This window comes from Colossoma macropomum, unplaced genomic scaffold (assembly GCF_904425465.1).
Source record: "Colossoma macropomum unplaced genomic scaffold, Colossoma_macropomum, whole genome shotgun sequence".
NCBI lineage: Eukaryota > Metazoa > Chordata > Actinopteri > Characiformes > Serrasalmidae > Colossoma > Colossoma macropomum.
In genome coordinates, this window is record NW_023494798.1 from 25,923,938 (window position 1) to 25,937,953 (window position 14,016).

At 37.3% G+C, this 14,016-nt stretch overlaps 1 protein-coding gene across 7 annotated transcripts in view; it reads left to right on the plus strand.

The window, feature by feature from the left end:
* The first annotated feature begins 1,938 nt into the window (after positions 1-1,938).
* The window catches only part of LOC118817771 (ryanodine receptor 1-like), a 125,265-nt gene continuing 113,187 nt past the window's right edge, over positions 1,939-14,016 (plus strand). For all 7 annotated transcript variants that reach the window (XM_036584685.1, XM_036584688.1, XM_036584687.1 and 4 more), the window contains exon 1: positions 1,939-2,259. In XM_036584685.1, the coding sequence (XP_036440578.1) occupies positions 2,212-2,259 (48 nt within the window). In that variant the 5' untranslated portion in view covers positions 1,939-2,211. The remainder of the gene's footprint in view (positions 2,260-14,016) is intronic.

Consider the following 14,016-nt stretch of genomic DNA (forward strand, 5'->3'; position numbering starts at 1 on the left):
AGATATATCGTCAGTGCTTCAGAACAGCTGAATATGTTGTAAAAGACAGATGTAGAGCCTGTAAACAACACAGCCAGTGTGAAATTACTGCTTAAACTGCAAAGTAAAAAGTAGTCAGACCGTTATGACCGTTATCAGTTTTGTTCTCTCACTACAATACCCAGCATGCAGTGCACAAATACGCTCATACAACCACTGGGAATCTCCCCAGGGATATTAAGAAATCCTGACTGTGGGTTTGGCCACTGATGTACAGGCCCATAAATACAGTCGTTATATTTGACTTCTTGGCGGTGACGTTCAGCTGTCTGGTTTCCTTCTGCATTAGCCAGCTAGTGGAAAAAAAACATTTCAGTAACACTTTATTTTAAGGTGTGCTTCTTAACAATGAATTAACAATTAGCAAGCAATTGATAATGTTCTAATACATAGAGACACATCATTTGTAGGAAGGCTTAAAAATGTGGTATAAATGTATTTATAAGATGTGCTTATAAGGTCTTCTCTAGTTATGAACAGTTTTTTGACTAATTAGAAAATTAGACTTTTATTTAAAAGCACACGTAAAATGTCTTTATGTCACACATGAATCAAGGTTAATAAAGATGTTTCAAAAGTATTTTTAGCTGTCATTGTTGAAAGCTGACAAAGACCTTCTTCAGCCCACTTATATACTCTGTCTTAGTGTCATGCCATTTATTTTTACATTTTCAAACGGTCTACTAATTGTCGTAAAATTAGTTGTCTGATGTATATAATCTCTGATTGACAGGACATGCAAACATATTCAACTGAAATGTGACCATTTATTAGCACTTACTACCACAGGTGTGGTTACTGTAAATTCACATTCATATTCCTTGATTAAGATTTAAAAAAAAAAAACATTACTTAACATTTAACTCATGAGTCAAATCGCTAAGAATATATACCGATGACCTTAGCATATTATCTGAATACATGTGTAACACATTTCTAAGCGTGCTTACAAATGATATGTTTCTATTTAAAAAGGTATTTTTAATTGCTTGCTAATAGTTTAGTAATCATTAAGCAGTAGACCTTAAAATATAGTGTTACCAACATTTCAGCCGTTAAATATCCAACCTAAAGCCCTTGTAGTTTTTGAAAAGGTCCTCCCACCTTCAAGATAAGAAATCAGAAGGAGCTTTTCTGATGACTGATGAAATCTCACTCTAACAATGCCGTTAACTTGGTGCTAAGTAAGATGGGTAATCGCATAGAGTAGCTAATGGAAATTAGCACTGACATTGTGGTGGAAATTTGCTGAACAAATACTGCGTACAAAGTAAAAGTTTGTACATTAAACAATGCAGTATTATGATGTTTATTATTATACGACAAAATTCATGAAATGACTACAATATACAGTAACAGGCGACTGAATGTTTCAGCAGTCCATGGTTGCTCAGCAACAATACCATATTCTAAAGGAACTACAATGCTTGGTGGAATACTTGTTTATCACAATTATTATTAATCGTAACATTATTTACCTCATTTATTGGGAAGTTGTGTATTTTATCATATTTTATGTTGTTTTACAACCACGTAAGGCCATGTGTTATAGTGCTTGTAACATGGATAACATAACATGGTTTTACTTCTCTCTTTGTGTCCTGCCTCATAACACCTATACCTGTGATAAAATCACTGCAATGTGCAGCCTCTCGTGGCTTATTTCTGATAAGAAAATCTCAATAGAATTGTATAGTGGCACAAATTTTGAGATGATATCATATCATAGAGTCTCTAGTGATTCCTACCCCTAGCAAACATACACACACAAAAGTGTGCACACACACAGACTTGCCTTTTATAGGCCACGCAGACCTAAGGGAGGACCAGGCTAAGGGAAGGGGGGCAGCTCAGTTGTGCAAATATGGACAGACTCAGAGAGAGAGAGAGAGAGAGAGAGAGAGAGAGAGAGAGAGAGAGAAAGAGACTGAGAGTGGAGGAGAAGTGATTTTGTCTGTCACTCCCTCTCACACCACCGTGAGAGCCACAGGACACATGCTGTCCTCCAACACACCCACACACAGACACTGAGAGAGAGAAGAGAGAGAGTGTGTATGAGAGAGTGGAGAGAGAGGGAAAGACAGACGGAGAGAGAGAGGAGACAGTAGAGAGAGGAAAACGGAAGGATTTTTTGGTCTCTCCTGAGGAGCTGCTGGTGAAACTGGGAGCAGGATGGCTGAAGGAGAAGGAGGAGATGAGGAGATCCAGTTCCTGCGAACGGTGAGTGGCACCTAACTTCTCACGGTCATCCGACCTGCACTTGCATCTGCTTGTACTGAAGATGTCTGAGTGAGTGTGCACGTGCTCTAGCAGATGGTTATACCACTCGTAATAGGGTTTGCATTACTGCTATAAGTGGGCCTATGTTGTGTAATTATAGAACTCCATGTATAGCTATTCTAGAAAGTGTTCTGCTTTTCCTGAGCAGATCACACATGATTCTTGAGCTCCTGACACTCTGCTCCTCCACCATCTGATATTTATAATGTTGAATTCCCCATCTACACTGCCCTAGTTAAGAGAGGAACTCATGGCTGTTGGTTTAGAAAACTGCGCTTAGGCTAGTGCTGGACATTTTCGTGAACTTTCGACTTTTTGCTTCAGTATGTTTTTTGGTTGCCCCATATGTCCTTTGACCTGCTCTTCTGGTTGCCAGTTTAATCAAATTCTAGATAAGCACAATGTTATTAATAAGGAATTTGTTGGTTGTACTACTTATTAGTTGGTGGCAGTATAGTGGACTATGGAGCCTAAACCTAAATTTTACAGCCGTATGGCACCTTCACACTTTTGTTCCAGAATATTCCTCCCTTTTGCGTAGTTAAGAGTAGATAGACAGCGGCTGGTGCATCTGTTAGCATCGTTATCTATTTTTATCCTAGGAGAGGAAAGGAGAGACTTTTGGTGTGAGGGTGGAAGATGCAGCAGGCACTTCAGTCTGAGTGAGGACAGCTGGCCACTGCCCCCCTCATCTCTCAGCCTGAGACTGAGGCCAGTACACTGGGGACGGCGGCAGTATCGTAAAGTTGAGCTAAGACAAAGAAGGACTTTTAGGCTGAGACCAAAAAGGCAGAAAATGACACATCAGAGCAACGGTCTGTTTAGAAAGCAGCTGCATAGACAGCGTAAATGAGTGTGTAATTCAGCAGACGTATGTATTTTGATGTGACTGTGTACCAGCAATGTCACTGTTAATGGAGTAGATTGGTAAAACATCAAACGTACACAATTTTCCTACTGTTATCCAAATGTAATCAATCAACCAAGACATGCTTGATGTTTGAAGTTTGCTTCTTCAGTTTTGTGAAAGAACTATGAGGCTACTGTAACAGTCAATGGAAGGTAATACCCATCAATTAGCATCAGGTAAACTCCATTCCTAAATCATCACACATCAATTGTTAGGTAATCTCAAGTAATCTTGCTTATGTGGTTTCTGGCATAATTTTTACTATACATTTGTCTACAAATAACTATGTCATACAGTGTAAGATACAACATAAACAAGTCTATTTGAGATTACTTAACAACTTGGCATAGTTTAAGACAAGTGGCATGCAGTTAGCACAGTGCTAATTGATGAGATCTAAGCCTGTTTGCTCCAGTATCCTCATAGGTCTGGTACAAAACTAAAGGAGCAAACTTCAGACTCCAAACGTCCCTGCTGAATAAAACAGATTAGAACAGTTTATGTTGGTTTATGCTGGTCTAGTGTTGATGTAGCTGGCTACCCAGCATGGTCACGCTGGTTGACCAGCATACCAGCATCTAAAACACAACATATGCTTGTTTTGCTGGGGACCAGCTATACAGGTCTATGCTGATCAACTACATTTGGTCAAGAGAAAAATTGTGTGAATTGGACTTTTTATCACTCCTTTAAAGCATTGTTCTTGTTCATAAGTTATGTTAAAAAGTTGTCCAGTTTGCTGAAAACCAAGCGTTTAATTCCATGATTTTCGTACAATAAAAAACTCCTTTGACAAAGGAATGCTTTAGGCAGATAGTTGGCTGAGGGCATCACAATGACACACAAAGAAGATGCCAGAAACATTGATGCAAGAAATGAGTTTAGTAAAGAAACGATCAAGAAATGTACCTTTTACCTAATGATTGACTTACCGACAACAGGGAAGTTGTAGTACCAGAGGTTCAACTAACTGCAAAAGCAAAGGCAAATCTAATTTTCCTCCCTAAAAAAGAGATTAGTGTGACTTATCTAGAGGAGAGATGAAGGAGAATGAGGATAATTGTTTAACAACAGTCATGAGTCTCTGGAGATGTCTGTCTGGAAAGCTGTCAATCCTTTTAGCCTTTGGAAAAAGCGCTGTCTTTGTAATCACAATAATTATAGGCCCAAGAGCCAGTTTTAGGTGTGGCAGTATGAGCACAGTCTGAAAGACAATGCAGCAGAGGATTCTTCATAAGGTCAACTTTTTATACTCATGACGAGACACCAAAACAAAGCCGTTCAGCTGTCATTATTCTCCAACACGTGATAGCAGTAATTTTTTGCTATGCAGTTGGGAAGCTGGAAATGCTATAGCTGAGGTTATTCTATAACCCCTTTATGTTCTATATTCCAGGATTTTTCACCGAAATATCAGAAATCTTCAGTGTAATGGATTAGGGATGTATGCTTTACAATAGCTTGATTAAGAATTATATACCTCTCTGTCCTGTAAATGGTTTTTGCCTTGATTGATTGTCTTTAACAAATTCAGCTGGTATATTAAGAAATTTGCTAACTATTTTACCAATCACATTTACAAAGTCATGGTCACTCATGCTCACACACACATATGCACACATGTTTCTGAAACTACCTCCTCTGTCTCCACATTTGTGTAGGAGAACTGCATGAGTTTATAGACAGGAGTCAAAGCTGAGCTGTGGTACGCTTAACACTTTCTGACTGTGTAATTTATCATGTGCAGGTGTTTAGGAGTGAAACCTTTAGGCACTGTGACGTAAATTCAGTTAGAGAGAAATGACATTTACATTCTTGGAGCGTCTCCAGATTTCGGCTGAACTTTACCAGAGTCATTTCTTTGCCGCATGCCTTTTCTGACAGTCAGTTTAAGTGAAATCAGTTTTTCATAGCTGACTTCATATAAAATTAGTTTACCGAATACTTTCTGTGGCCCACGTTTATCAAATCTACCGCCACTGTCATATCAAAACCAAGATTTTTTTTTCCAGATGCCAGCTGACTTATACATTGATATTATTCATAAACATTTTTATTTCTTTCATATAGTTTTGATTTTGTGGATATATATGTTGATACATATTTTTTCATGTGAGTGAAGATATCAGTCCTGGCAATATATTTGAATTAATAAATCACTGCTACTCTGCTAAAAGAGATAAATATGGACGTAACCTTAACCTTAACCTGAGGAGCAGGCTGAATTGTAGCCTGTGTGTTAGATTAGTATGATTGTAGATACATGCACACACGTGAGCCGTGGAGCAACAGAAGGTCTTTGCTATCTCTGGGTCAAGCAGACAGATTTCTGAATAGTAGAGTTAGGAGTAGAATTAAATAATATCACTTCAGGGCCTCATATAAAACAATACCTTTACTGATCTACACAGTGCAAGTGACTAAAGCATGGAGTCCATACAGTACTGTGCAAAAGTCAGGGACCATGCTTCATAGAAGCATGTCAGGAAGAAAAAGCTGAAAACATATTTAACAGAAAATTACACAGAAGCCTCAACAACAAAATCTTATATCATTGCTCATTGACTCATTGCATTAAATTGTCGTCTCACAGTGGAAGGATGGACAGAAACATCTGTGGATTTTTTCAGATCTGAAGCAAGAGTGGAGCTTGATTTTCTCTTACCTCGTAAAGATAAAAGCTTTAAGTGCTGTCTATCAATGGTTAGCTACCATGTCGTGTATGATTGTTAGGAGTCACATTTCTATGTCTTTTAATACAGCTCCAATTTTGGAAACTCCTTTTTTTTTATTTCTTCTTCTTTATGCAACTAAATTATTTTATATCTGTCCTCCTCAGAAAGGTATAAGGAATAAGGACAGTCTAAGATTTTGCACAGTACTTTATAGTGCAGTGAAGCCCTTTATATCTCATTCTTATTACATCCTAAGGTTTATGATTCAGTAACTACTTGGAAGGCACTGCAAACAGGCTGACTTATTCTTAACTTCTAGGTGTGAGAAATGGAAGCCTGGACCTGCTAACCGGCCTTTTCCATTTAAGATGTTAAATGAGACATGGCAATAGAAGACACTACACTGTAATAGAATACAACACCATACAAAATCAGACTTAAGGCCTGACAATAAATACAATACAAGACATCCGCAAAACAAGATAGACACTGTCAGTCTGGGGTAATTCCTTCAGGAAAGCCCTAGGGTTCCTGACCACACGTGAGAGAAAGAGATCGAGATAGAGAGAGAGAGAGGTCCATGTCATTGTTTATGACAGTGAGGTGGGAGCAAGAGGTAAAGATATGGAGAGAAAGGCTAAAAGAGCAACCGTAGTGTTGGAGTGTTTGAGGGGGTATTCGGGTTCCAGGCTATAACAGCACTTTCTTTTTATAGTTTTGCCACTATAAGCGCCTGACACTCAGGAGGCAGAGCAAGAGAGCCTGTGTCCTACTTCTCCTTTGCTTGACTCCACTGGGAGGACTCAGTGTGCGTGTGCGTGGCACATGCACTATGAAAGTCCTCATTCTGAGATTAAAAGTATTGAAATATTGCTGATAAGCTCACCTAATGCCTGAAGAAGGGAAAAAAAGAAAGATATTCGGTGAAAATTGAAGTGTTCTGACATTTAAAATGTTCACTCAATGTTCAAATGAAACTGTGCAGTCACCTTCTTCTAGAGTCTTGCTCTTTTAATACACCTCTCCATCCTCAACGCTCCCCACCCACATCTCCGTGCAGAGAAGATTGTTGTGCGTGTCCATATCCTCACCCTAGAGAAAGAGTATAAATTTAATTAAGTTAAAAATAGATGACTCTCTGAACATTGATGTAGTTTAGTTATGTGGTGAGAATCAACAGTGAAGAATTGTCTATAGATAATTATAAAAGGGTGTGACAGGATATTTGTGTCTGCTCAGGGGTAGCGAATATGATGATATTTTATCACTATCATGATAAATTATATCACAGGACACTTTTCTGATCATATCATTGATATAACCAGTACTTAAAAGGGATATGAATAGTCTTTTTAATCTGATACAATGCAACACACCATGAGAAAAATCATTGCTATCATTGCTTTTGATAGCAGTGCTACCATTATAGCTGGTACTGGTGTGCTGTGTTGGTTCTGACTTATCAAGCCTCGGGGAAAAAAGTATTCTAATACATACTGTGTATTGTAAAAATGTCAAGTATCATGATGTTATATTTTTGCCATATCACGCACCCCTATGTCTTTGCATATGTGAATGTTTATAGAATTTGTCTCTTGAGACGTTCCACTGGTCTCAACCTTTTAAAGCCAGGGATTTTCACTGGGCTTTGGGCTTTAGTTTTGCTGAGTCTACAGATGATGACATCTACACTAGAGGAGAGAGAGAGAGAGAGAGAAGGAGAGCAAGCATCTGTTTCAGTTCATGTTGTCTGCCATGACCACATTGTACACAATAAACAGGTGCTCCCGGATGCCTTTAACTTGCTGAGGTCAATAAGTAATTGAAACTGACCCCTGGGGTTTTCTACTATAGTCTACTACACAGCTGTGTTGCATGAACAGTGGCCCACTAGTCTCAGCCTGCATTATGCGTATTGTACACAATAGTTTCAATATTGTTACATTCACTGGCTGTCTAAACTTCTGCGCACCATTTCATATCACCTCAACAAAAAAAAAGTTTCTCAAGCTAAACACTAGTTAGTCACCTATAACACCTAAATATTGACAGTGAGGAAGCAATTTGGCCACTATAATAGTTACATACAATGAACAAAAACACAGTTACATTGTTGCAATAATTGAAGTTATTTGAATGGTAATTAATAGTGAGCTAAAATTTCATGATCGTGACTGGCCTGTAAACCACTTTGTTTCACTTTGTTATATAGCCGTATTTTGACACGCTAAAAAACAGTCTGCGGTCAGATTGGGTCAAACGGCCCCTTCCTGTCAAAGTGGGCAGTTCTTATTCACATCAAGCAACAAAACTTGCTTTATGAGACTAGGGGCTCCACTGACGCACAGTTTAAAAATGAATGCAAAATCGTCACATTGTATGGTCAAGTTCCCTCTGAGAGAGTGTTAGATAATGGTAGATAATGGTAGATAATGGTTACACAGTTAGACGGTGTTATTCATCTTCCTTTAAATGTGATTGATAAGCTAATACTAGTGGACAAACAAAATCTCAACATATATTGTAAAAAGTGGAACAAGTTTAAGTGATGAATTGATAAAACATTCTGTCGTACAGTTTCAGCTTAAAAACTCAATTCAGTGAGAATCTCAGTCACTAAAACTTCTTTTCATGTAGACACGCCTAATGCTGTTGCACATTTCAGAAAAATTGATTATGAGTAACTAAAATTAGGTAAATAACTGTTCCATTTCCATTTAATTGCAGTACTTTCTTCAGAGGACTGAAGGAAGCAATTAATCGCTGTTCATTTTGTTGAAACAAAATGAACACATACCATCACTGCTTAATTATTGAGGACATCAGAGTGTCCGCTGAGAAATCCTCTCCAGACTATTGAAATTTAGCTTTGAAAAGCTCTGAAAGGATGATATTATATTTCACATGTAAAGAGTCTTTATGAAAAGCACTAACCTCTGTTCTTTTCCTGCTGGCATGTTTCATTTATTTTATTTATACTGAAAAAACTGAAAGTCAATATCAGCAAAGATCTTACAGCCATCCATCCATGTCAACAGCCATGCTGTTGCTATGGCATGGTCAAGAGAACTGGTCTAAAAGTGTCATTCTTGCTTGGGATCCTGGTTCGGATCCTGGACTAGCCCCCAATTGTGTTGTGATCTGACCATAGACCAGGCTGTAACACTGTGAATCAGATCGAGTAAAACACTCAGTGTTGTATTATTCAGATTTCATTGAGCGTAAGCAAAAAATTGGTCATTAAAATATTTGTGTGGGATGAGTTTGTGTACAGTTTAGTCAGTAGGTGATGCAGTGAGTTGTTTCGGTGTGTGATCGTGAGGTTGGGGGGATCCATTGCTCTCTGTTGGCGTGTGTGAGCCTCCAAACTATCTGCCAGTCAGCAGTACAGGGGAATGCGAGGGTGACAGGTGCAGCCACCCAAAATAGAAGAGCTGGGGGGGCGAGGGAGAGAGAGGGAAGAGGAGAGGGGGGCTGTGAAGAAATGAGTTAAAATTGACATAATTAGCTAATAAAGTGGCGTTTAGTGATTCTGTCTGTAATGGTCTGTAAAGCGAGTGTTGGGGTGTTTGGGGTAAACGGTAGAAAAAGCAGAGCAAAACAGAAAGCTCTACTGCTGCTTTGCTGTCACCAAGGGATCGAGAGTTCCATCCATAACTCCAGAGTCTATTTTCTCTGTTTCTCTTTGCTCAGCACACACAGTCTCAGCTCGATATTACTCCTATGCTCCTTATTCTCTCTTCGACACAAGCACACAGAGTACATTCTGCTTTCTCAAGTGTTTTCCTTAGTCTGTATGTTAAAGCAAAAAACAAATTGATACAATTTTCACTTTATCCCAAATGTAGTTAAGACGGTTTTGCACTAGAGCTGTGAGACCATTGCTAACAAGCAGTGGAAGCCTAACCCTTAAAATAGCATCATGCAAACTGTATAAAGTAATTGACTAAAACACAAAACATTCAGCCTTCCAAGTGTCTACTTTTACTGTTTTTAGTATGCAACATACATTTGTCCTTTTTTATAGTTAACCAGTGACAGGGTAATGCGATACAAGTAACATGTTACAGTGATTACAGTGACAACTTTTTCCTGTAAGTAGTGTTACGCAGTGCAGTTTACATTCTTAAGAATCACATTACTCGAGTTACTCACCTGTACCAAGGACATAATAGTAGTACTTCACAGATTGTAGGTAATGATGTGGTAATATTATGGTTACAGGTTGTACTAACCTAAAAACTACATTCTAATTCATAAGTTATTAGCAAATAATAAGTTAGTAATTGTAATGGTAACAAGTTGGTAATAACATGTCGTAATAAAATAGTGGGAAGAAATTACATTACATGCTAATTTTCTAGTTGCTAAAAGTTAAGGTAAGTTCAAATACAGAAAGATTAACATGTATACAGATACAGTTTCTTTCATCACTGAAATCATATCTGAGTCTTTTGTCAAATCTATGTAATCTCAGTATATTTACCTCATCTGTTCCTGGGTAACTGCCCTTGTCTGTTGGTGGGCCTACATGTGAAAGTAATAGAACAATCATGAGTGATAACAGTGTAGTCATTTTAATAACACAGTTATAGTTATAATTTCAGTTCAGGTAGCCAGATTATTCTGAAGAACTGAATGTTTTCATGTTTTAGGGGTATTAACTTATATAACATCGCTATTAAATATTATATAATCCTGCAAATATTTGAAAAAAGTGGTGTGATATGTTGATTAAGCAGATATTATGCTGGACGCATTATTTCTGTAAATGTGAAAAAAAGCTCTGTATTAACTGGAAAATGATCATTTTATTTTTGGGTAGTTAAAATTTGTTGCCATTATTTTTCATGCTGTTACCAACTAGTTACTACTGCAATTACTAACTTCTTAGTTATTAACAATTAGAAAATTAGCATGTCATTTTTAGGTTAGCACAACCGGTTACCACAATATTATCAAATCATTACCCACTTCTAACTGATGTGAAAAGTAAAGTGCCACCAAAACAATCAATATTGATTATGGTCGTATAAAGCAAATTTCGTGCTTATATAATCTATGCCTTTGCATAATTTGTGCGTGTATGATCCCTGCATCATCTGACTGCGCAACTTCAACTGTGAATGTGACCAGAGCAAGTGCAGGCCATCAATTTGATATGCGATCTGAGAAAGACCCTCGTGCTAAAGAAGAGAGAGCCTAACTTCACCTAAACAGGCTAGACTCAGTTTTCCTTCAGGAGCAGCTCTGTAACTTTATATTTCATCCATAAAGACTTTATTTTGAGGAAGCTTGTTTTGAGCTGTTTCGTCTGACATGTATCTGGGTTTAGCAGATAGCATTAGCTGTTCATTTTAATCAGCATCACTGGTTGTCTTGTGTAAAAGCAGGGGCAGATACAAGCCTTTTAAATGATGTTTACTGTGATTGGCTGTTTCCTTCTACATAAAGTACTGAAACAACTATTGGTAGTTTCTTTGTATTCTCCACTTGGCACAGATTTGTTTGGGTTTTAAAGAGTAATGTGCTAGTAAAGCAATGAGTAATGAGACTACTTTTTCAGGAAGTAATAAGTAATGTAAACCCATTACAATTTGAGAGAAGTAAGTAGAAATTTATAATGGTTGATACAAAGCGTCATACAGAGTCTAAGGCTGTGTTCACATTACAAGCCTTATTGCTCAAATCTGATTTCTTGCTCAGGTTCAATCTTCCTAATGCGATGGTTCACATTGATGTAGAAATCTGTTATTAATGTGAATGAACCTGTACCCTAAAATGACCCACATGTACACATCATCATCAGTAATGACATGTGAATGAATCACATGTATCATGAACAGCAAACAACTAGCCAGCAGAACAAGCCTTCACTGTGAAGATAATTTGCACTGGACAGCTCTCAGCTACTCATTATTAGAGAGAAACAAAGGCAAAAAAGAGTCAGATGTGTTGCTTTTTCACCATTTACTGGCACTAACTTCAGGTTCAGCTGCTGCCTAGTTAACGTTGAATAATGGTGCATGCGCAGTAGACAAAAAGAAAAAAAAAACATGAATTCTGACCTCAATGGCCAATAATCATATATATATATATATATATATATATATATATATATATATATATATATATATATATATATATATATATATGTATATATATATATGATATAAATATACGATCTTCACATTAAGGCCAGAAAAAATCAGATTTGTGCCACTTCAGTCTGGTAATGTGAACATCGCCTAATAATACATAGGCAATATGTGTTGTTCAAGGAGTGAATGGTTAAGGTTAGCATACACAATATGATCGGTTGTTAGTGTTAGTGTTAGTGATAGTGGTCAGTTATATGTACAGTTATATGCAAAAGTTTATGTGGCCGGTCTAATTAGATGTTTTGTCGATTTTCTAAGTAAAGATAAATAATACATCCTCTACAGAGAACACACTTTTCCACATTTTAATGCACAATTACTGTTTATTTGCTCACTTTAACATACTGGAAAAAAATAAAACTAAAACATAAAATGTGGCCTGTGCCAAATGTATGGCGTAGTTTGTATTGTATGTATTATTTTTTCAGTATGTACCAAATAAAAGACATTGTGCACTAAAATTTGCAGAAAAAATGTCATAATTTGGCACTGTTTAACCATAAAAGATGTAGTTATTGCTGTCATTTTGCTATGCATTTGATTAACATTACACTACATTTGATGTAATTACATTACTATACATTTCATTGTTGTTGATTATAGTTAGTTATGTAATTAATTACATTTACATTCAATTTACATTTTTCTTTGAGTCTCTACTTCTGACTTTTTTGTCTGTTTTGATGGAACAGTAGCAGAACTATGGGACAATGCAAAGGATGTTTTTTTCATAAAATTTAAATCATAAAACAATATTTCCTCATCAGCTAACAATGGTATTGACTGAAAGTGAGTAATCCGCACTTTCCACAGTATTTATTGTCTTATGTCAATGGGCTATGAGTGAGAAATGAGTCATAAAATAATATAATTACAATATGCTGGCAAAAACTGTGACTTTTAAGAGTTAAAATATTTTAGGACAGTTCAAAGTTAATGCTTCATTGTGGTTGTTCACTGTCTAGTTTCTCCTAGTTGGATCTTGGCATCATAAAGATTTATGGTTAATCTAGTCATTTACAATTTTGTTGTGTCAACAGGGAAATAAACCTGTCTGCCCCCGAAATACCACTGTGGACCTAGGGGCAGCCCACCCATAGAGGAAGTGACATTTTATTCAGGGACACAGTGGTGGGGAGTCATGCGTGCAGAGAGCCGTGTGCTTTTTCAGCTCGGATTAGTCCGAGGTAGACAAAAGCATTTTAAAAAGGGCAGCCCTACCTCGCTCCTCTTCCTGTATCGACTGTCCCTCTCTTCTTCTCTCAGTGTCCTGAACTCATCCACCCACCTCATCTATCTCTCTGTAAGTCTGAATGAGGCTGTAGTTGATGCAGTGGATGTGAGTTTGAGACTTGGCATTAGGATGCCTGTTTCAGCAAGATGGGGATTGAGCAGGGCATCCCCGACTGACTCTCACCATAGACTCAAAGGATTTCCCTCTCTCCACTCACACAAAAGCACTTACTCATGTGCTTTGGAGCTGACTGGTTTGTTAAGGTGTTGCAGATGTTGTTTTTTTTCTTTAATCTTGTTTTAGGTTCTATTTTAGTCTCAATTTACACTTTTTGTGTGCATATTAGTCAAAAGTTTGATTTATGCATATGTATACATTTTTTCCAAAAAATAACAATTTTAATATTTTTTTTTAAACGCCCCTTCCACAAGACATTTTCACCAGCTTTACAAGGTCTCATGTCTTGGTGGGTGATATAGCAAAAACATAACATCACAATACACAAGACAATGTCATGATACACAGTATGTACGGTCATATGCAAAGGTTTGAACACCCCATTGTAATTGACATGTTTTGGTGATTTTTAATTGAAAATTAGTTAAAACATCCTCTGCAGCAAGCAAACAGAAATTTTGGTGCACATTTTCTGTCATTTTGCTTAGTTTAATAACACGGAAACAGATAAAACCTAAAATGTAAAAATTTTCACAGGCC